The sequence below is a fragment of the Prunus mume genome, linkage group LG3, assembly GCF_029339155.1.
Source record: "Prunus mume cultivar Tortuosa linkage group LG3, ASM2933915v1, whole genome shotgun sequence".
In the NCBI taxonomy this organism is placed as follows: Eukaryota; Viridiplantae; Streptophyta; class Magnoliopsida; order Rosales; family Rosaceae; genus Prunus; species Prunus mume.
Window position 1 is genome coordinate 16,248,028 of NC_142700.1, and position 23,855 is coordinate 16,271,882.

The following is a 23,855-nucleotide window of genomic DNA, read 5'->3' on the forward strand; positions in this document are numbered from 1 at the left end:
ATGAGTGCTGTGGAGACGCGAGGAAGAGTTGAGAACAGACATGAGGCTGCTTACCAGGGACGTTATGGTTTTTAATTTGTTTTTCAGTTTTTATTTAAGAATTATTGAAAAGAGAATAAATAAAAAATAGAATACACATAAACAGCTTATTAATTTGGCGTGATGCATTAGTTGCCTAACTCATGCCACATAAAGTGATCAGCTAAGGTGATCAATGTTGTGTGTCTAAATAGCGCAACGCCGGGAAAAAATGCTTAACTACGAATCTACGATGGAAATGGGAATGACATATCCACCCCCATTTGCCTCATTGTCATCCCTAGTTGGATTGGGTTTTTTTTTCCAATCCTGCTTGGAATGGGTTGAATTGGGGCAAAGGAAAAGCCCATAAATGCTCCACCAACCAAAAACACACGCACGCAAAATAAAAAGCTGGAGCCTTTAGACGATCAGGGAGTCAAAGCTGTTAAACATAGCCAGTCGCAGCCTAATCATCGTTTCTCTCTGAAAAATCAGAGGAAACGAAACCATGAAACTCTCCTTCTCTCTGCCACCCAAATCCTCTTCAAAATCAAACCCTAAACGCAAACCCTCAACCACCGCCACTACCTTCGACGACGGCAATGGCAACCCAAACGACGCCGCTTCGAAACACTTCGTCAACGAATTCGACGCCTCCAAAACCCTATCCACCGACCCTAAAACCCGCGTAATCGCTCCGATCCCGAACGAGTGGCAGCCCCACAAGAAGATGAAGAATCTCGAGCTTCCAATCACCGAGCCCGGAGGCCAAGAACTTAAGTTCGAGGTCGAGACGCTATCGGTCAACGACGACCCCGATGCGAAGATTTCGTACGGTCTCAATGTGCGGCAGAAATTGGGTGCGGAATCGGAGAATCGGGACGGTGGTGATGAACATCCGAGATTGAGAGGTGTGGAGGACACTCTGCTTCAGAAATTTAAAGACGACTTGGAGCGCTTGTCGGATCACAGGGGCTTGGAGGAGTTTGATGAGATGCCGGTAGAGGGTTACGGCGAGGCGTTGCTTTCTGGGTACGGGTGGTACCCGGGAAGAGGGATTGGAAAGAATGCTAAGGAAGATGCGAAGGTTGTAGAGTATACAAGGAGTACTGATAGGCACGGGTTAGGGTTTCATATGAATCCGAAGGAGAAAGAGAAAAAGCAAGAGAAAGAGAGAAAGAAAGATGGGGATTTGGGTAAGGAGGTGAGGATTGTTTCGGGTAGAGACTATGTGGGTTTGAGGGGTAGAATTGTTGAGAAATTGGGCAATGGCAAACTGGTATTGAAGCTCTCGAGTAGGGGCAAAGAGCAAGAGCAAGAGGTAGTGAAAGTGAATGTGGATCAAGTTGCTGAAATGGGTTCGAAAGAAGAAGAGAAGTGCTTGAAGAGATTGAAGGAAGCCCAAAGGAAAGTGGGTAGTGATAGTAAGCCAAGACGAGAAGAGCAGAGGGTTTATTCAACGTGGCTTGCCCGTCACATTCGAGTTAGGGTTATAAGCAAGGACTTGAAAGGTGGGAAATTGTATTTGAAAAAAGGGGAGGTGATGGATGTCGTTGGACCCAAAACTTGTGATATATCTATGGATGGGAGTAGGGAGCTTGTGCAGGGGGTGTCCCAGGATCTTCTTGAGACTGCGCTGCCAAGACGGGGCGGATCCGTCCTTGTGTTGTCTGGAAAGCACAAGGGGGTCTTTGGCAATCTTGTTGAGAAGGATTCAGACCGAGAAACTGGTGTTGTCAGAGATGCTGATACCCATGAATTGCTCAATGTGAGTCTTGAGCAGATTGCTGAGTTTACTGGCGATCCCAGCGACCTTGGATATTGATTCATAGGTACTTTGAACCAGAATTCAATTCCCTTTATGCTGTATTTGTAAGCTGAAATTCATTGTCTAAATTTGTATCTCGGTTTCTCATGCTTTACCACAATTGGATTCCCTTTATGCTTTACTTTCTCCTTAAACTTATAAGTATGTTGTCTCATTTTCTTCAGTGCATGACATTTCTAGTATTCTGAGTTTGATTACTTTGATCAGATACATATCTTTAAATTTAAGGTGTTTTCCATGATGTTTAACTTATGGGAATTCCACGTATGTACTTTTGTATACTTTGTTTAATTTCTTTTAACTTCCATCTATACCATCAGTCTTCATTCTACCAAATCCAACTTTCTGTGAGTTGTATGATGAGCAATTTGTGCCAATTAGAAGGGGGTACTGGCACTCCTTGGGTTATAAGTTAAAATTCTTTTAGTTATTTAATGATTGAACTTCTGAATAGCGGAAAGAGAGATAATATCTCGATCTGAAAAGGTCATTTTTTAACAAGTAGTAGTTTAAGAATTGGGTGATTTAAGACAATAGAATATCAGTTAATTTAGTCTAATATTTGGATTTTTCTGGATCTCTTTTAGTCTGCGAAGGTCGCTCTTTTTTAGGAAAGCCGTTTTGCTTATGAAAAGATTCTGCATAACTGATTTTCCTTTAGGATGAGAGTTATATCTTTGTACGTAGAAATCTGCTAACTGCTAAGCGGGAAGTAAAAGTCAAACAATGGACTGACATATAAAGCAAAGATAGAATCATTTTATATAACAAGGTCCAAATCTACTTCCATAAGAACTGCAACCTGATGCCCGTTTTCTTGCTTGTATTGACACCAAAGTATTGTCTCCGGTATCAAACTTTTTTTTCTCAACTTTCCCATCATTAACCTCAATCATGACCCAAAGTCAAACAGTGAGCTATCCTTGCATTGTGAAAGTAAGCAGTCAGAAATATTCTTGCAGTATGAAACTAAGTATCCTAATAGCAAGCAGCTACCGAGATTGGCTCTCCTAAGTCCATTTGATCCATAACCATTTTAAATATCACTGCCTTTTGCATTTGATCTATTAACCTTACCTATTGCTTTGGCTTTACAAATCCAGATGCAACAGGCTGTGTGTTTTAAGGTTATGGAATTTTGGTTGGCAATTGTGATTTTATTTCAAGTGTGCATCTCTCTTCATCCAATCATTTGTATGCACTTGGAAAATCATAAACTATGGTAGATTTCGATCCTGAGTCACAGCCTGATTAGATGAACATACGATGCTTTTAGAGTATGGATCACGTATTATTAGAATCATTGGAAATCACTGCGAACGAGTCTAGTTTTGTTGCTTATAAGTAACTTCAAGTTAGAATCGTTCGCAAATGATTTGTAAAAAGCACCTATATAATATATCCAAGACACGTACATATTAGAATAATTTAAAGAAGTTTTCGCAGCCACAATGCTCTTCTCTAGGATTGTGTGTGATGCAACCTCAATCCAAGGTGCAACTGACAGCGTGGAAAATTTTCCACTATTAGATATTCTGGAAGGTGGTTTGAAGTTACTTCACTTAAACTTGGATTTACTGGAAGGCTAGGAACAACTACTACTGCACCTAGGTAAATGCAAAGGGCATTTGTTGTAGTGAATTGTGACTTCTAATATTGATATATTGCGAGCATGATATGGAGAGGAATTGTGTTGGGAGAACTTTTGGGTCCAAATTTAATGGACTGTGCTGTTATACTGGGGAGAAGTTAGATTTTTCTGTATTGTTGGACTCAACTGCAGATCCAAAATGTTTAGCACGACCGTCAATGGTTCCTGCTTGTCTAATAGAGATAGCCCTTCAAGTTGCGATCCAAGTCATTCTGAAAGCAACATCTTTCGTGTTAAGCTTTCACGTATCATTGCTTGTAAATAATAGGTTTTTTTATATTTATTTTTAAATTTATAAATCTTAACCACCTATTTCTGACTGCAGAGGTATTTCAACTTATCAAATTGCTGGGTGTATATACATATGATATGGAGACACCATCAATCCAGGTTGATACCTTCTGTGTTAATGGGGGTCCTGACGGGATATATTAGTGGCATGAGGGGAAAGGTTGAATGCCTTTCAGAGGAAGATTTGGGGAAAAAATGAGACAGAGCTAGTAAAGCAGGAGATGATCAAAGAGAAGTGTTACCATTTATTCCTAAAGAGCCATATGATGTGATTGCATGTGATTGCAAGAGTCACCATTTCTACAGGTACTTATGGAAACGGCTTTCAATTTATAGGATATTACATAAATTATTCGTGTTTATTTGTGAGAACTTTAGGTATCCATGTCACTTCCGTTTGGATCTATGCTTTCAATCATGAAGACTAGTCTCACCTGATGTTTTATAGGTGTAGTTCAACCACTGCCATATGTATAAACAAGCCTGTCGGTTAACCTTGGGAGTAAGGGTTTTGTGGTGTGCCGGATGTATGTCATGTTAGAGTATACTAAGTCATGTTCTCTAAATAGTGTAAGAAGCTTGACGAGAGACAATCTTAACTTCTGTCTCTCCAGTTTAGGGATGTTGCAATTATCTCTGAGCATTTTATTTGCAAATTGTTACTTAAATCATTTTTGCCGTTATGTATCAGATTTGCTCGAGAATTCCTTATCCTGGGTCCTGAAAACACAGAGAGGTACAAATCTTACTTGTTGGAATTTGGACATGCGGTCCAAACAGAATCATTGGCACCCTATAAGGTCGGATAGTCGGCTATCTGCAATGATGCTAATGTTCGGAATGTGGAAGGCTTGACAAATGAATTTTGTGATCTAGAACTGAGACTTGGAGTATAACACCTTGCTAGTTTCGTTGCAGAAGAAGCTATTATTGAGCTTGTTCCATAGCGTGTTAATTGTGTGCAATTTAAACCAACCCCATTGTTCTAATCTCAACAATTTAGCCCAGAGAGTTTAAATTGGACTGCTCCTTGTGTTTATTGGATTTATCCATAGTATGTGCGATGCATGGAGAATTTTTCAGTTCCTATATGATTGCTATTGAGAGAGTTGCGGAATCTGAGTTGGAGAGACCGGATTGGCTCCTCCATTTTTGCACAAAATGTGTTCTTTATCATCGTTCTGTAAGCTTCCATATTTTTCCTTCACCATTTGCGCAACTTTTTGGTCTGTTCTACATAACAATAAAAGCAAGGTGTGTATAACTTCTACACAATAAGTTTGGTTCCCAGAAGGAAATCTTTGGAACTAGTATATTTTATAGCAATAACAAAGTGAACAACCAACAAAAGTCGTTATTAAGACGAACCATAGCTTCTTTTTAGAAGAAATTCGTAGAACTAAAAGGATCTTAGAGTTGTAACCAAAAATAAAGAAGGATGTTAGAGCAAACGGAAAACATCAAAACAACCAAGGAATGATTCAATGAAGGAAGAAGAAACCTGGACTGCCGTTTAATGGTTTACATTTATGAAAATGGAGCTGGATGTTATTCGTACTTCTTGTTTTCGTGTTTTATGCAAAGCATATATGGTGGGGGGTTTTTGGTTTTTGGTTTTGTTTTTGGGTAATCATGGGTTTTTGTTTTTGTTTAATAAAGTTATTCCTTATACATCAAATAAGAAAACTTTGATTTTATGGGATTTTAGTTTGAAGTATATATTGACTTAATGAACTATCATTTTTAGCAACATACTAATCAAAGTTTGATCCTTCTGAAAGCACTTCAGACAGAACTGGGAGTAGAAGAGACAGCACCATCAATGCCAGCCAAAGAAACAGTATACTCTGCTAAAGGAGTGGAAGTCGTTGGATTAGTGAAGCTCATCAACACATCATTTTAGATGGATAGTCTTGTACATAATTGTCAAAGTTTTCAACAATGCAAATAACCGACGTTGTTAACACCTCACAAATAAGCTTTTCATCCTCATTTTGCAGACATACTCTTTATTATCCATTCCAATGTTTTGAAAGGCGAGTCGTTTTAGTCGCGCTATGCAAGGCGTAAGCCGTGAAGCAGTGAGACGTAAGCCTTCTGAATATTAATTTATTTTAATAAGAAAAATTTATGAATAATACCATACAATTAAATTATACAACTAAATTATACGGAACTTTAAATTACAGTTGCGAAGCATTAGAGAGAAAAATAGAATGGCTTACTTGCAGTATAAAGATGAAGAGATTTCTTGAAATTGATAGAGATTATCTTGAAAACACTGATCCATTAATCTTTCTTATTTTCGAATAACGTTTTAGCATTCTCCAATATCTTAATTAGTCGTCCAAATTAAAGCAATATTTCATCAGATGTATAACCCAATATGAGAATTCAAAAGCATGAAAGCAATCAATTAGAAATTGTTTGGCATTGGACTAGAGTGAGTCATGGATGTATTGTGAGGAAGGAGATTCAGCATGGGCTTGATTGGTTCTTCAAATACAAGGTTGATGTGCCAATTTTGTTTTAATTGTTTTATTTTGAGTTGGTTTTAGCTAATATTTTTAATAAAATAAATTTTTGTGTATGATATGAATGCATGAAGGGACTTAAGGTCAATTTAGGCAAAAAGCCTTAAATGTTCAATCCACAAAGAGTTTTACAAGAATAACCTAACTCTTACGTTTTGAAAAAAATATTTGCTTGAATAAGCTCCCTCTGATATAGTACTCACAAGGGTTCAAAGTTTGAGAGCTAGTCCCAAAAGAGATGCAGATAAAACCCAAAATCAAAACGATGACGGAACTAAAAAATTACGTGCATGCCCTAAAATGAGCAAGATTGCAGTAATATACGCCAGCTCTTACGTCGAATAGCACGAGATGCCTTGGGAGGAGAAAAGGATTGCACTATTTTTTGGTTTATTATCACATTCTCAGAGATATTTCTAGTTTATTACAGTGTCTATCTATTTTTTAAAGTTGATGCAGTTCTCTTTGATAATGAACATGAGTACTTGGTATGGTTTTATCTATTAACTATGAATTAGAATATTATCGTTTCATTTCGATGGGTCTATTTTGTATTGAATTTTTTTTTTTAACCTTTTACACGTTGACCTCCGGAATGAAAATTTTTGGATCCTCCTCTGGGTGCAATAAGAAGAAGAAGCAGCTATATTCCGCATCATCATCTTCAACATTTTTTGAATAATAGCACTGACACTGAGTAAGAAAATGTGCAAAACTAGCCTTTATTTAAACATACTAAAATTCTAAACGAAGTTCATTCAAACACGCTTTTTGACATCTTCTACTTGTTGGAGTGTGTATAGAACAGCCTCCTCCATGGCTTTGGAATTAAACCATTGGCTTTCGGGTCCCCTTCTAATTATTTAGACTTAATTAAACCAATACCCCTGAAATTTTGGTCAAATTCCACTTTGCCCCTTCAAACTCAAAATGACCCAGTTTCATCCCTTCAACTCAATTCAAAAGCTTGTTAACTTTGATGACGTGACAAAGGTATTTTTGTAATTTGTACACCACCCCTCCTCTCTCTCTCTCTCTCCGGTGGTAATGGGGCTTGGGATGACAATGATGTGGAAAGGGGCCAGGGGAGAGGAGAGAGCCAGTGTAATAGGGTAAATTAATTAATTATTTTTTGACAAAAAGAAAAAAAGTATTTATTACTATAAAATACTATTAACCTTTACGTCAAGGTCTGCCCAAATATTTGCATACGTCAAGGTCTGCCCAAATATTTGCATACGTCAAAGTCTTAACTAAGGCAAGAAAATGTTTACTTCTTTCAGTACTTCTTAATTTCAAGCTCTTCTTAGGATTATTGCGTATTGCAACTGCATCCTTTGCATTCACTTATTAAGGGTAAATGTGGTAAATGAGCTTTTGTGTTTTTTAAATGACATCATGCACCATACTAGTTACTGTTAAGAGTATTGTCCCACGTTGAAAAGTTAAGAGACATATACGTGGTATTGTTTTATTACTATCCATTAATTTTTCTTAAAAAATACATAGTTAGTGTTCCCTTGTATTGTGAATGTCAAATATGCATTTCTGCACAAAAGATAAATAGGAGATATACATAGATTTGGTTTGTGAGTGTTTTCTTGTTTAGTATGAGCTCCTTGCTTATTTTATTTAGAACATATTTTTAGAGGATATTTCTATGTTTCAAATTAATAAACTTTCCTTAGTAACGTTCGTTTTATCTCAAAACAAGAGAAATACATGTAACCTGATAATAATACTTGGCACATACTTGTCATGGTAGGTAATTGATAACTTAGATAATGACTCTATTTAGCCACTAACCACACATCACTTCTCACTATCAGGGCCAGAATTACAATCTGCACCCTCTACATTTTGATACTTGTACAAGCTAGCACACACTAAATAGTAACCAAAATTTAGCACCCCCACCACAACTAACATCCAATACACATTCTCTAGCTTCCCATTATTTATATTGTCTGGCAGCCATCTTGTGACCTTTTGAATCAAATTAATCACACCTGTGCCTAAATAAAATGAAATCCCAATGATCAACGCGGCCATGGTGGTCGATGTGCTTCGGAGTGACACCGGAAATTCTTGATAAAACAATGCAACTTGCCCCGGATAATGAAATGCCTCTCCAATGCCTACCAAAATTAACTGTGGGAAAAGCCACAAGGCCAACATGGGGAGAATTGCACCAAGCTGGTCTTGGAGGTGGTGGGTTTTTGCTATTTTAAGCCTTTTTGACTCCACTAGTGCTGAAACAACCATGCCGAGAATGTTTAACACGTGGCCTAATCCTATGCGTTGGAGGAATGTTGGGAACTGACCAGTCAACTTCTGCCACGTGGGCCACAAGAACCTGTCAATAACGGTGAGAGAGATGGCAGTGGAGATGAAGACAATGACTAAAATAGACCCTGCTGGGATGTTAAAATGAGGCCCAATCTGACGGTCCATGGTGAGAGCCTGCAAGATGGTTAAGCTGTATTGGACTGCTACAGGGTACCTAAGAAAATAGTAGTTGACCATACTGGCAAAATTCTTATGAGGGTCTTGAAATCTTCGACTTGTTGCACTGTGCATTGTCTCCACGGTTTTCCAATTGAACCATCTGGTTTAATGTCTCCTTCAATTTTCTGTGCTGCACGGTTAAGAAACCTGCATATATATATATAAGAAGGCATGTGTCATTAGCCTTATATATATTCTGCTGTCCAAAGGCTTTGAAGCATATTAGAAGCTTGTAATGAAAGTGAAAATTATACTATAACAAAAAGACAGAAAGAAAAACAAAACAAAAAAGAAAGGCAAGGAAAAGATCTTTTATGAAGGCTTATCTTTTTGGCACAAAAATATGGCCGAAGTGGAGAAAATGAGACTTTGGTTGACGTATGAGGGGATTTAAATTTGGACCTCTTCCGACATTAGAAAGAGAAACACTACTAAATTAAAAGCTAGAAAAATAATTTTCTTTCGATGACAGAGGGATGAGTAAGGATCATATGCCCCCAAGAGATGACAACTAGGCAACAAAGTCTACCCAAATAATGAGACTTTGTAAAGCGTTATAGTTAACGCATTTGGTATATTATTAAACTCTGATCATAGATTAGATTTTAATTTTTGTCCTTCATTAGGTACATTATTAACTTAGATGCATTATTCTACCTAAATGGCTTAGTGAACAAAAAAACATCAACATCTTCTCAAAAGGAAATCTAAATGGCTTAGATGTTAGACGATCATTGGATCTTAAACTGTTACGAAATTGGTCAATAACGATAAGGCATATGAGAGAAAGGATAAATCAAAGCGTTGTTGATACTATGTTATACTAACCCTAAAATCTTAAGTTAGCTAATAAAACATTAGAAATTTAAAGTAATGCTTGTACCTGAAGCTGGAGCTAGGTGTTGCGGAACCCACCAAGTCATCTGTCACTCCACCATGCCCATAGTAATAATCCTTGCTTCCGCCAGACGAGTGCTGGAGATTCCTTTTCCGCGATGAAGCAACAACCACGCGAGCCAAACCCACAAATGGGCTCCCTTGTGGTTTATCAAAACGATAGAAACGGGCCCCACACAAGAAAATGACCAGTCCAATTAGGTTGGCAATGGCGCACAGGCCAAACCCTAATCTCCAACTCACATTGTCCTCAACATAGACGATGGCTGTGAAGCTGACCACTGTAGCTGTGTAGAGGGTGAAAAAGAACCAGTTGAAGAAAGTGGCTTGGTTCTTACGGTTTTCAAACTGATTTGCTCCCATTGTTGCCATGGTGTATCTTGTGCCTCCCACCCCAATTGTTGCTAGGGCTATAGCTGTGTACAAGATTGCATGCTGTAGCCTGGAGGTGGGTTGGCATAGCTCTGGTTCCTTCACACAAGGTTGAGGCTTCAACGTGTTAAATGTCTCGGTTAACACAAATAGAACAATGCCCTGCAAGCCAAGCCAAGCCAAGAGATGATTATTAAGATTGCAATATGATCATATATATGTGGAGTTTTGACTATTTAGGGGGTCCAGGTGATGTATAATTATGTCATTCAAGTCATTAGTGAGCTGGGAATTTATAAACAATAATGCATCTTTTTGCTCCAAAAAAGAATAATGCTAGAATTACCACATTTAGTTATGAGATTAACTAACCATATGACATGATATTAGAATTTAAAGAATTTTTGTGTTATACACGACTTCCCTTTGTAAACATTTATAATTTACCTTTTAAAACATGTATGTGCTACGACTATAGTGAAGCTCACATATATGTTGCATATCAAAGTCACATATGATGGGCTCATACAATAATTCTTTCGGAAGTATGTAGAATTGTGGTTGTTTCGCGTATTCTTCATTGATTTGCCAATTTAAAGATCCATCGATTGGGATTTGTTGTTGTTTTCTGTAAAATTACTACTCAAATTGTGGCTGCTCATATTGATTCGACTTGCTGACTTCAATTCCATGTTTGGCTATGGAGGTTCTATTTTCTCAATTATGATATGCGGTGGATTTCAGATTGTTAGTTGCATTTATGCTATTTGGGTCATATGGATGTTCTTGTAGTTGAGTATGTCTACATCCTCTGTCTCTCCGATTTCAACAATTGGGGAATTACTATGTTCAAAGATTCAAGTTTTGTATTCACTTTTAATTGATAGTTATTGTAGCCGATGTTGTATATATGTTGCTAGAATCCCAAATCAAATATAATGTGGGTCATAATTTTATAAGAGAGGTAGTTATAGTACATATTGTTTTATTCAAATTGACTGTGTAATGTTAAAGGACTCACATTTTCTAATCACATTAGCTAATTAGATGATACATTTCTTGATGTGTACTTTTATATTAATCATTATGGCCAGTGGTTATAGTTAGAACATGTTAACGAAAGTGAAATAGAGAGAGAATTAAGAAGAAGATGAACTTTTCTGTATTGTTTCTCAGATAACTATACAATTACGAGTTAAGCTTTATAAGGCTCTGAGTATAACAGCTTAGTAACTATTTCTATAACATCAGTCAATAGAGGTGACACATGTCACAATCTTAGTTCTACATACTCTAACATCCCCTGGCAAGATCATGGGTGGAGAATCCAACCATGAGTTTGGAACAATGTTTAAACCAAAGAAGCATAAAAGCATTGAATTTTGCTGTAGTTGAAGCAGAGTAGACTGCATTTTTGCTTTGTTTGGAGCACCAATCCAAAGCTTGAGATATAGGAGCACTTTCACCCATTTGTCATAGCAAAGGGCAAGGAGAGGCAAGGGCTGTTACAATTCACATGAATAGTGTCAGCCCTTGCAAAAGGCAAAGTGTGTTTCTATCCATTGCCATGGCAAAGGGCGATAACTATTCACTTATTATTTTTTATTTTTTTATACATAAACGATTAATTTGATAGGGTTTAGGGTTTTGGTGTGAGAAAGAAAGAATATGACTAGGTATTTATATATAAAAAATTATGAATTTTTTGGTTTTTTTTTTCAATTTATTATTATTATTTTAATTGGAATGACGTCAGCATTACATCACTTGCCCAGGCAGCAGCTCGAGCTGGATTTGTCTGTGGGCTTGCCTCGGTTGATGGGCCGCACGCCTTTCCCAGGCTTACCCTTGCTCGCTGGAGCCATCATGCAGGCCTAGGCCTTCTCTTGCCTAGGCTTCCCCTTGTCGCTAGAAGTGCTCTAAAAGTACTGCTATATTGAGGAGAAACACTTACATGAAACGAGGATAATATTATTTTGCTATTCCCGGCCAATCACGGTATGTCACGCATGATAACTTTTTCCACATGATAACCTTTGATTGGTCAAGAATAGCAAAACAGTGCAATTGTCATTTCATACAAATTTTTCCGCAATTTGAGGCATATCAAAAAGAGTACATACTTTATTCCATCATTTTGCTCCAATGAAGACATATGCTCAACCTAGTATAGTAACCACAGACAACTCAAATACACCCCATCAAACTTCGACAATTGATTAACTCAAATATCAGAGGCATAATACATGCTCCATCAACTCTTCCAATAAACTAATTTATCAACCTTATTGACTACAAATTACCAAATGTGTGCCCATGATTTTTACCAACTGATTCACTGTACGTCTGAACTATCAAATATCCCAAAACTTCCAAATAATTGCATCCTAAATAAGCAATCCTAATCAATTATGTAATTGAACCCACATCTCGAAAGAGATAGAATAAGAGAAGAGGGAAATTCTTTGTTCGCTAAGAATTTAGAGGAAGTGGATAGAATATAACATCCCACATCGACCAACAGAGAAAGGGTGATGTGCCTTATATGTACATGCCCACCTTCATCTAGCACGAGGTCTTTTGAGAGCTCACTGGGTTTGGAGTCATGAGAACTCCGAAGTTAAGCGAGTATGGGGCTAGAGCAATCCCAGGATGGGTGACCTACTGGGAAGTTGCTCGTGAGTTCCCAAAAACAAAACCGTAAAGGCAAAAAGGAGGGCCCAAAGCGGACAATATCGTACTACGGCAGAGCCGAACCGGGATGTGACAGAATGGTATCAGAGCCATTCTGTCGTGGAGTGCAAGTGTCCCAACGAAGATGTCGGGCCCCTAAGGGGGGTGGATTGTAACATGCTGATCCGAAATGTGATATATAAAGAAAAAAGAAAGAAAATTGGCACAGCAAATAACAAATGAACCATCAATATTTGATCCATGGTGATGTATTCAAGAACAAGAAATTGATTTTATATCAAGGAATTCAATCAAAACTTTCTATTTCCAAGTATCTTTGCTAAAATTATAAACAGGCCTAATTTTTTCCTTATTAAAAAGATAAATATTTCATACTAAGGCTGAGGTTTTAACACATAAACAATTGCAAATGTAAACAAATAGATAGGGACTTTTATTACCAGCAAGGAAATGCAGGAAGAAATGGAGATAACGGAAAATGAGTCAAAGAAAGAATCAGCTATTATTGCTCCAATGACTGGGGAAAGAAAGGAAAAACCAGTAACGACGTTTGAAATCTGAGCAGCATCAATGCTCTTCACATTGAACTCTTGAATCAGATACACAATCAAATTTGAGAGCCACCCTCCAGCTGCAAGTGTCAACCCTGCCAAGGCCCCTACATACTCAACATATAGAAGAAGATCACCTCATTAATTAATACTTAAATTTATAACTACAACAAAGTTAGTTTGTGTGTATGAATATATATATATATATATATATATATATGTAGAGAGAGAGAGAGAGAGAGAGACCAGTGATGAAAGGGAAGGTGATCCAACCACCACGTCTTCTACCGAAATCTGATGACGTGTGGGAATCATGATCATGGTGGGAGAGGAAGCCATCCATGTTGAAAGGTCAACTGATAATGAAGGTCAAGGTTGTTGCTGGTGCAGCATGTATTTGTAGACTCGTGGTAGTAGTCAGTTTCAACAAGAAATGCGAACACAATGTGTCAATATATATATATATATATATATATATATGTATAGAGTGATGCTATTTCCAACATATGTTCTGTTTCTCCACCAACCTTATCTTCCCACCCACCATATAAATTTGAAAAAACACGATCTTATCTTTCCACCCACTATTATTCCTAAATCATTAGTAATTGAGATATAGAGAGCATCAATACTAAAAATCTAATGATCGTCTCCATTAGGTAACTATAATTTGGGCTGGTCTAATATAGGGCCCTACAACTTCTATTTCCTATACATAAACCCTTCAATTTTGAAATTTATGTATAAAACCCAAATCTATGATGCGGAATTTAAAGCTGAGATTGATTCACGTCATAGGAGGCCTTCCTTGCCGTCTCAGAATGTTTGTTGGCAACCAATGTGGGTGGGTTCGTTCAAATTAAATGTCGATGTAGCAGTTGACGTGAAGGATGGGTGTCGAGGAGTTGGGATACTTGTTTGTGATTCTAATTCTAACTTGCTTAGGGCTGTGGCGATTGTGGCCCCTGGAATGGTCCCTGTTCTTGCCACAGAACTTTATGCTATGAAGGTAGGCATGTCTTTTGCAATTGATGCTTCATGTGTGCCTCTGGTTCTCGAATCAGATTGCATGAATGATGTTCAATTAGTGCAAAAGCAAGAAGAGTGTCTGGCGGTGGAGAGATGCCTTGTGTCTGACGTTCGTCAATTTTGGCTTCTAATCCTCAAATTACAGTTCAATATCTTCCACGTCATGCTAATAAGGTGGCACATCGGATTACACAATTCAGTCTTCGCGACAGAGGCCTTTCATTCTGAATGGAATCCGGCCCTCTGTGAAACCCCATATTTATAAAATTATATATTTTGCTATTTAGTTTATAAATTTTATATATATATATATATATATATATATTATTTGCATGGCAGTGTGCACGTTCATGTCCATCTTAATATATTTTGGTAGATATTTAAGTTGGGTGATAGAATTGGACAAACCTATCTTATTATAAGTTATAGGAGTTAAGGCTTTAAAGATATATTTGGTAAGAAGCTTGAGATGGACTTATTACCATGAGGTGTTGGATCAAGAGTATTGTAGCTAACTTGCGGGCCACTCTTACTGAGTCTGTTTTCTCTTAGGCGGTTGGCTGAAATACTTCTCGTCAGATTTGGGGTGTGAGATCGTGCCAACTCTTCAATACAGACCAAATTGTTCAGGCAGTGTTCATAGGGTTTAGTATTTCGAGTCAAGAACAAGAAAAAGAAAGTCTCGCAAAGTAATCTTGGACAGTGGGCACAAGTGTTTCTTTATTAAAGTTTTTGTTAGTAACTCAACATTTTAGTGCTTATGTCAAACGAATGTAATCTTCTGTCATTTTTGTTGATTTGGCACCATATGTATTTAACAAACAATGATGTTGGATACAATCATTTAGTTATTTTCATCCCCTTACATGCAGGCAAAGGAGGCCTCTGATGTTTAGTTCTTCACTTTCTTCCTTGCCTTTTTTTTTCCTCTTAGATCTTCCTCCACTTTCTTACCTGGTGAGAAACCTTGCTCTGCTCAGAGTTTAAGTGACAGGCTCATTGAAGTTCATATTGGAATGAAAACATAATAAACTATTATCTTTGTGGAGATGTATCATGTTTCTTTCTTATTTTTTTCCCTCCAGTTTATAACAATTTCAGTAATCTAGTTTATCTAAACACAATTTCTTAATTAGATTAATCTTCTCATAAATAGTTCTGTTGTTCATCAAAGTGACAGAGTACCCGATGATAAACTAAAAGCAAGGAAGGGTATAAATTGACAAAGCCTATAGCCATTGATGGGTTAAAGCAGCTATTGAAAAGATTACACGATGATAAAGTCACTCCCAACAAGGGAAAAAAATGCAACTACATATTATTGAAATCATGCTTTCTGTACTGAAAAACCAAGAATGAAGTCTTTGATTTCATCACTTGCAGCCCTATCAAGAGCTGTCCGCCCATCGGCATCTTTGATAGAGTAACTAGCACCAGCTCTTAAAAGTTCTTCAATTTTTGGTTTGTCGCCTTCAGTTTCAGAGGCAGCCATCAACAACAAAATGTCTACCGGGTGGATGTTTTGGCTTAAAAGAGCATTCATCTTATCATATGTACCTTCAACAGCAAGCATGCCCATGTAGTTGAAATTCTGAAAGAGATCATGTTTATGCATCCAATAGATGTTATGTTAGCACCAAATTCAAAGATTCCGTCTAATTCTATTTTGGCTTTCCTTTCTATAAATTCGAGTTTTACGACACAAGAGCAAGGTTTTTTTTTCTGTTAATTTATATGTCAGCAAAAAAGGGTTTTGCTGTCTTAAGAACTGGTTACATAACAATAACCTTAGGTGTATATAACTCTCTGCAATATTTTCATTTTCGTTTTCATCATTTCAGTAGGAAATCTTGGAACTAAGTAGATTTTATAGAAATAACAAAAGTTAGCAATCAACAGAAGTCATTATTTAGACAACCCATAGCTTTTTGAGAGGAAATTCTTAGAACTAAAAGGATCTTAGAGTTGTAACCAAAAAATAAAGAAGGATGCTAGAGCAAAAGGAAAATATCAATACAACCAAAAAATGAACTAAGAAGAAATCTGGACTGCCATTATAGCATCTACAATCTTCCTCGCTATTTTTTAATTCAAATTTAACTAAAAACACTATAAAGCTATTTTAGGGAGGTCTAGCTTTCTATAAATGCTTCAATTCTCTTTTAATTCAATTTTTGACTAAAATGAAAGCAAAAAAGTAACAACAAATAATAGTTAGCATTAAATAAATAATAAAGATAATATTAACATAAATCAACATTAAATTAGAGGAGCTCCTAGAGATTTCCTATATATATTTTTTTTTTGGTATAAACAATTGGGAGATGAGGGTTTACACAAATATTTATTGGATGGCCCACATGAGTGGGGGTAAAAGAGCTCAACCAACTGAGCTATATCCCTATTGACAATTCCTATTTTAGGAAGCGGATAGGGAGTTTGGTTAGAGTTGTATTTTTTCAATGGTTTAGGGAGCCCATTGTAGATGCTCCCAAACATGAAAAATCCTTCAAATTAAAAAAACTCAGTTGTGCTACTCTTTGCAAGTGTAAGTAAAACCCACAATCAAATTTAGAAAGCTACATGAAGTAATTTCTCTTGGCTTTCAACCTTTGTATCTATGGGTTTGAATTTGAATACATGTATAATATTAGAAGTTTCATTTTCAAGAGAATCCATTTAATGGTTTACGTTTATGAAAATTGGCTTATTCATACTGCTTGTTTGTGTGTTTTATGCAAAGCATAAATGGTGAGGGTCTTTCGTTTTTTGGTAATCGTGGGTTTTTGTTTTTGTTTAATATAGGTATTAATTATTATTACTCACCAATTTTGTTTTGATTTGTTTTATGTTGTGTTGGTTTTTGGTACATTAACCTTGTAGTTGTTATTGATGCGCATATTTTATATTATATATTTAACCCCATTTTTAATATAGTTTGGTTAATATTTTGGAAGAATTTTGATACTTTGAATTATATTTTCAATATAGGACTTTCGATTCCCTCTGGAGCAAAACATAATCAAATGGACGAATTTTGGAGTAATTCCAGTTGGAGGACGTTCGTGAGTCACTTGGCTTGATCGTATCAAAATTTAAGACTTTTCTACCAAGCGGTTATTTTCTGGCGATAAAATAAAGGAGCAGTGCGCGGTGCTGGAATAATGACGATTTGGGCTTTTATTGTGTTTTGGAGCCCAAGATGACCTCAGATGGGTTCGTGGCCTTCTGGAGAAGTGTTCGGAACGTTTTTATCTTTAAAATGAGCTATCTTGGGCCAGATTTGGAGGAGATTTGAGACCAAAACGTGGCTGGACAGATTTGGGCAGATTCTCCTAATCCAATTTGGATTTTATATCCTAGTATTATCTTATTTTAACCTAGTTTCCTTGTGGGGATTGGGCAGCTAGGTTTTAGGAGGTATTTAAGTTATTTTTCACAGCAATTTAGAGGACTCCCTTTTTACTCCTTTTTGGTTTTTGAACGCGACTTTTGCTATGGTTTTGGATTTTCGCGACTTTCAGGTGTTTTCATTCTTATTCTTCTTAATGATATTTTCTTGGATTTCAATTGTGAACATGCGTAACTAACTCTCTTTTGCTAGGGTGAGGCCACGAGCCTTAGCAAGAATATGTAGTTTCTGTCCAATTTGCTTTTGATTATATGCATGCGGGTTTTCGAATTATTCATCACTGGGTTAAACTATCTAAGTGTCTTGATGCTTGATCACCATTAGGATGTTTAGAAAAGTAATTTGATGCAGTTTTGGTCGGAGGTCGGTCCCTGAAATTGACGAAGGCTTCTTGTGATTAATATGTGCAAGTTCACTTAGGATGAATATCACGTCTTAAGGGTTGCATGGTTTTTCAAAAGGTTTCATAGAACTTAATGAGTCATGTATGTTTAGATTTGATCTGAATACCACAGACGGATTGCATGTGTGATATACGCTCTATGTTGGGGGTCCAAGTAGGCATATATTAGGAATACCTAACCTTCGAAATATGCATGTATAGGTCATAAGTAATTGGGGGAACTATATAGAATTGTTAAGGTGACGGCGGATCCCTAGTGCTTTCTTAATTTGATTTCTAAAAACACAACTGTTTCTTTTGCTCTTAGCTTTAATTTTGCATATTGCCTTATTTTTATTAGTTAAATTCCTTTTAATTTAAGGTCTTCAAATCAAACATCTCAACTTTCTCTTTTGCAATAATTAATTAGAATTTGGTTGCTACGAGTTATTTAATAATCCCTGCGGAGAACGACCTTGCGAGAATCATTTATACTACAATAACCTTGTCATTCTTGCAAGTTTTGTAGGAGTTTTAACCCTGTTTGCGCAGGTATTAAAAAGCCTATCAAGAAATTGGCGCCGTTGCCGGGGATTATTTAAAATAATTCGTTCTAATCAGATTCTGCATTAATTATTGCTGTACATACATACCAAAAAAAAGAAAAAGAAATAATTTTCGTTTTTATTTATTTTTGCAGATCACAAAGCAAGGCGGTGCATATTACAATTTGTGTATGGTCAGCACACGTTCAGCAGTTCAGCAATTGTTTCCGTTTGATCCAGAACCTGAGCAATCTTTAAGGAGGAGACGCGGAGCAAAATTTGCTTCCTTCACTGCAAGGGACTTTTCTGCAGTCTTTATATTCGAGGACCTGCACAGTACAAAAACAATGGCTTTTGTTATTCCAGAGGCTGGTGATCCTTTGGGTAATTCTTTAACAGCTCATGCCACTAACATACCAGGTTGCATTACATATCCAGCAGTGGAAGAAGGGTCTACATTCGAAATCAAGCATCACATGTTGAGTATTCTACCTACATTTCATGGGTTATCAACCGATGATCCTAACATGCACATTGCAGAATTTTTAATGGGATGCAAGAATATTTTGGTGAAAGGATTCTCAGCTGAATCTATTAAGCTTCGTCTATTTCCTTACACATTGAAAGATCAAGCAAGGAGATGGCTCCTCACACTTCCATCTGGAAGCATTAGCACTTGGAACCAACTCAGTGAAAAATTCTTAAACAAGTATTATCCAGCTTCAAAGACTCTCGACATGAGAACTCAAATTTTATCTTTTGCCCAAAAACCAAATGAAGAGTTTCATGAGGCGTGGGAACGGTTTAAAGAGTTGAATAGAAAATGTCCACATTCTGGTATTAGCAGTACGGATCAAGTGCATATATTTTTCAGAGGGTTAAATATGACAACAAAAACTCTTGTCAACGCTTCATGCGGAGGATCATACAAGGATAAAAATGCACAAGAGGCTTGTTTATTATTTGAAAAAATGGCAGCAGATACACAGCAATGGGCAGTTGAGCAGCCACAATCAAGGTCTGTTTTTGAGATATCTAATGGTTCTCCATATATGTCGGCACAAATTGAAAAAATGGAGAAAAAGCTTGAAAGATTTGAGGCAAAATTTGACATGTTATTACAAAGAATTCCAGGTTCACAAGTTGCTGTACAGCAACCTTTACCAGCTCTGTAGCATTTGCAATGTGACAACCCATGATTTTTTGAGCTGTCCGCATAAAGATGCTTATCCGGAATTTGCAGCGGAACAAGTTAATGCATTTAATAATTTTCAGCATCCACGATATGACCCGTATTCAAATGTTTACAACCCGGGTTGAGAGATCATCCTAATTTTAAGTGGGATGAGATCAGCTGCAAGGCCACAATTTCAACAACATGTACAGCAAACTGCGCTAAGGCTGCTTGGGAGGTTGCAATTGAAAAATTAGCAAATGCCACCAGTCAAGAATTCCAAAATCTGCAGGCAACAGTGAAAACATAGAAAACAAATGGGGGATTGCATTCCAAGTTTTAAAGAGCACTGTACATTTCTAGCCAAACAGAACATAATCCAAGGGGAGGCGCAGATTGTAAGGCAATTCGAGTTCTACGTTCGGGTAAAAGTTATGACAATAGAGGTGAAATTTGTGTTGGAAATTCGCAGCAGCATCACAGCCACAAACAGATTCAGGAAATTTTGCAAAATCTGATATTGTTACAGATTCTACAGAGTCTATGGGCAGATCTGAAAACAGTGCAAAAATTGCGGCAGAAACTGCAGAACGTGTTTATGTGCCTCCAATGCCTTATCCCGAAAGGTTGAAGCCCAAAGTTAAAGATCAACAGTTGACAGATTTTATGAAGACATTGGCCAAAGTTCAGATCAATCTCCCATTGATTGATGCAATTAAGAACATTCCATCTTATGCCAAGTTTTTAAAGGATGTTTGCACAAAGAAAAAGAAGCTCGTGGATTTTGAAAAAGTTATTCTTACAGAACAGTGTAGCAGTTTTATTACATAAATTGCCTCCAAAGAAACAAGACCTGGGAGTTTTACAATTTCATGCACAATTGGAAATTCTAATTTTAAACGTGCTTTAATTGATTTGGGTGCAAGTATTAATTTAATGCCTTTTTCTGTTTTTCAGAGACTAGGACACGGAGAAATCAAGCCTACATCAGTTATTCTACAACTGGCGGACCGTTCAGTTGCTTACCCTAGAGGAATTATTGAAGACCTCATTATTAAAGTGGATAATCTCTATCTTCCTGCAGATTTTGTGGTTTTGGATATGGATGAAGACATGCTAACTCCGATTATTTTGGGAAGACCATTTATGGCAACAGCTAGGACTTTAATTGATGTGGAAGCTGGAACATTAACTTTACGAGTTCAAGACCAATCTGTGGTTTTTAATTTGTTTGAAGGAGCAAAACGTCCTGCTGAACAGCAGGAATGTATGCACATTGATGTGGTAGACAATATGGTTCAAGCCAGCTTTGCAAGTTCAAATACAGATAAGTTGCTCAGCAAGGGAAAAGTGAAAAAGCGGAAATTGCAGTTAAATGAGCTAGAGGAAATTCATCAAGGTCCTTATGATAGTTCTCGCATCTACAAGGAAAGAACTAAGGCATTTCATGACAATAAAATTTTGCGGAAGGAATTTCGGCCAGGGAAAAAGGTTATGTTATTCAGTTCAAGGCACAAGTTATTTCTAGGAAATTAAAATCTGGATTGGACCTTACCTGGTGACTCAGGTTTTTCCTCATGGAGCAGTTCAAATCACTAATGAAGCTGAAGGCAACACATTCAAGGTCAACGGTCACAGGCTGAAACCCTATGTGGACACACCCTTTGACACTGCAACCGAGTCTTTGACTCTGAAGGAACCAGTGATTTGACCACCAGACTTCTGCAATGTCTAGCTACAGACTTAAAATAAAGCGCTTATTGGGAGGCAACCCAATTTTTCTAAACTCTTTACTTCTTTTATTTTTAAAACTAAACAAAAACAAAAAAATACAAAAATATTTGTTTCTGTTTTCATTTTTCTAGTTATTTTCTTTCTACTCCTAACACATATTTGATTCAATGCAGGACAACCAACAATCAGCAGGAAACATCAAAAGCAAAAAAAATCCTAGGTCGAATCTCGCACTCAAAGAAAGAAGTCTACCAAATTTCCAACAACAACATTTGCAGGATTCGAAATTATACCTATGAGCTGCACGGATTGGGGTCCGCAGGGTTTTTTTTTGCTGTTTTGTCCTTTGAGCTTGTGTGTTTATTGCCCTTTCCCTTGAATCTCTCTTGGATCCGCAGACCTTACACAGCGAGCACCACTATGAGTACCTGCAGGGACAAAGAACACACATCTCTACATATCACACATCTTTACAGATCAGGACCCACAACAAATTCTGGGGAACAAACATTTTACCTCAGCCTGACATGGATTTGGTAGCTCAGAGTGGTTTGCTCTTGTTGTCCTGGCTCAGAGCGGGGGTCCTCACACAACCTGAAAACGCTGGTGTGATTGGGTTGAAAGCGAGCAAAGGCTTGTGAGTTGGAGAGAATGAAGAGGAGAGAACTCAGAGATGCTTTTCTAATTCTCTAGCCACAGCGGAGGCTTTGGTTTATACCAGCAATATTCTTGTTCTTCTGAAATGGAATGGACAAAGGAGAACCCTTATGCCTCGAGCTCGGGCTAGTAGAAGGGGATCTAATATTTTTCAATTGACAGATGCGGCAGCTACATCAGTTATATAGTAGCTGTCGCGAGGTTTGACACAAGTGCCTACTGATCCGTGTTGGTATGTGCGCCAGCTTCCCAACTACAAGGTCAAGCCTTCGACTCCCAGAATGTCCAATACCACCTCCCGGTGTGTTAGTTCTTTTTCTTTATTTTCCTTTCCTTTTCTTTTACTTTGCTTCTATTTTTTTGTTCTTTTCTTTTCTTTTATTTTTTTCTCTCCTAATATATGCCTACTTGGACCCCAACATAGAGCGTATATCACACATGCAATCCGTCTGTGGTATTCAGATCAAATCTAAACATACATGACTCATTAAGTTCTATGAAACCTTTTGAAAAACCATGCAACCCTTAAGACGTGATATTCATCCTAAGTGAACTTGCACATATTAATCACAAGAAGCCTTCACAATTTCAGGGACCGACCTCCGACCAAAACTGCATCAAATTACTTTTCTAAACATCCTAATGGTGATCAAGCATCAAGACACTTAGATAGTTTAACCCAGTGATGAATAATTCGAAAACCTGCATGCATATAATCATAAGCAAATTGGACAGAAACTACATATTCTTGCTAAGGCTCGTGGCCTCACCCTAGCAAAAGAGAGTTAGTTACGCATGTTCACAATTGAAATCCAAGAAAATATCATTAAGAAGAATAAGAATGAAAACACCTGAAAGTCGCGAAAATCCAAAACCCTAGCAATTGCTCCAAAAGCCAAAAAGGAGTAAAAAGAAGGAAATCCTCTAAATTGCTGTGAAAAGGAGTTTAAATACCTCCTAAAACCTAGCTACCCAATCCCCACAAGGAAACTAAGTTGAAATAAAATAAGACTAAGAAATAAAGTCCAAATGGGATTAGGAGAATCTGCCAATAATCTGGTCAACCACGTTTTGGCCTCAAATCTCCTCCAAATCTGGCCCAAGATAGCTCGTTTTAAAGATAAAAATATTCCGAACACTTCTCCAGAAGGCCATGAACCATCCGAGGTCATCTTGGGCTCCAAAAACGCAATACAAGCCCAAAACGTCACTATTCCAGCACTGCACATTGCTCCTTCATTTATTCGCCAGGAAATCATCGCTTGGTGGAAAAGTCTGATATTTTGATACGATCAAGCTAAGTGACTCGCGAACGTCCTCCAACTGGAATTACTCCAAAATTCGTCCATTTGATTATGTTTTGCTCCAGAGGGAGTCGAAAGTCCTATATTGGAAATATAATTCAAAGTATCAAAATTCTTCCAAAATATTAACCAAAATATACTAAGAATGAGGCTAAATATATAATATAAAATCGACTCATCAAAATACCCCCAAACTTAGCTTTTTGCTTGTCCTCAAGCAAAACAAGACTCAAACAAAATTAAAAACTTAACAAACTAGACATCTAGCTAA

The 23,855-nt window shown here is 37.3% G+C and overlaps 1 protein-coding gene, 1 non-coding gene and 2 pseudogenes across 3 annotated transcripts; 2 read left to right on the forward strand and 2 right to left on the reverse strand.

Annotated features, from left to right (window-relative positions):
* Positions 1–445: 445 nt before the first annotated feature.
* LOC103326383 (protein MOS2-like) lies at positions 446–4,908 on the forward strand. 2 transcript variants are annotated; one of them, XR_001677574.2, is made up of 3 exons: positions 446–1,853; positions 3,826–4,097; positions 4,483–4,908. XR_001677574.2 is itself a non-coding variant. In XM_016793199.2 (2 exons), exon 1 carries the CDS (start codon positions 530–532, stop codon positions 1,844–1,846), a length of 1,317 nt encoding a protein of 438 aa, XP_016648685.1. In that variant the 5' UTR covers positions 446–529; the 3' UTR covers positions 1,847–1,853; positions 4,483–4,908. The 2 variants fall into 2 exon arrangements, 1 of the variants encoding a protein (XP_016648685.1); XM_016793199.2 differs by lacking the exon at positions 3,826–4,097.
* A 3,193-nt stretch (positions 4,909–8,101) lies between these two features.
* On the reverse strand, positions 8,102–13,690 carry LOC103326394 (protein NRT1/ PTR FAMILY 2.6-like; annotated as a pseudogene).
* Positions 13,691–19,058: 5,368 nt separating this feature from the next.
* Positions 19,059–21,600, forward strand: LOC148918899 (uncharacterized; annotated as a pseudogene).
* LOC148918900 (small nucleolar RNA R71) lies at positions 19,450–19,554 on the reverse strand. Its single transcript, XR_016125738.1, has one exon. It is a non-coding gene; the product is annotated as a small nucleolar RNA R71 (small nucleolar RNA).
* Positions 21,601–23,855: the final 2,255 nt, after the last annotated feature.

Bases quoted from the DNA above. Each gene is read 5' to 3' on its own strand.
- LOC103326383 (XM_016793199.2), top strand. From the start codon at position 530: ATGAAACTCTCCTTCTCTCTGCCACCCAAATCCTCTTCAAAATCAAAC.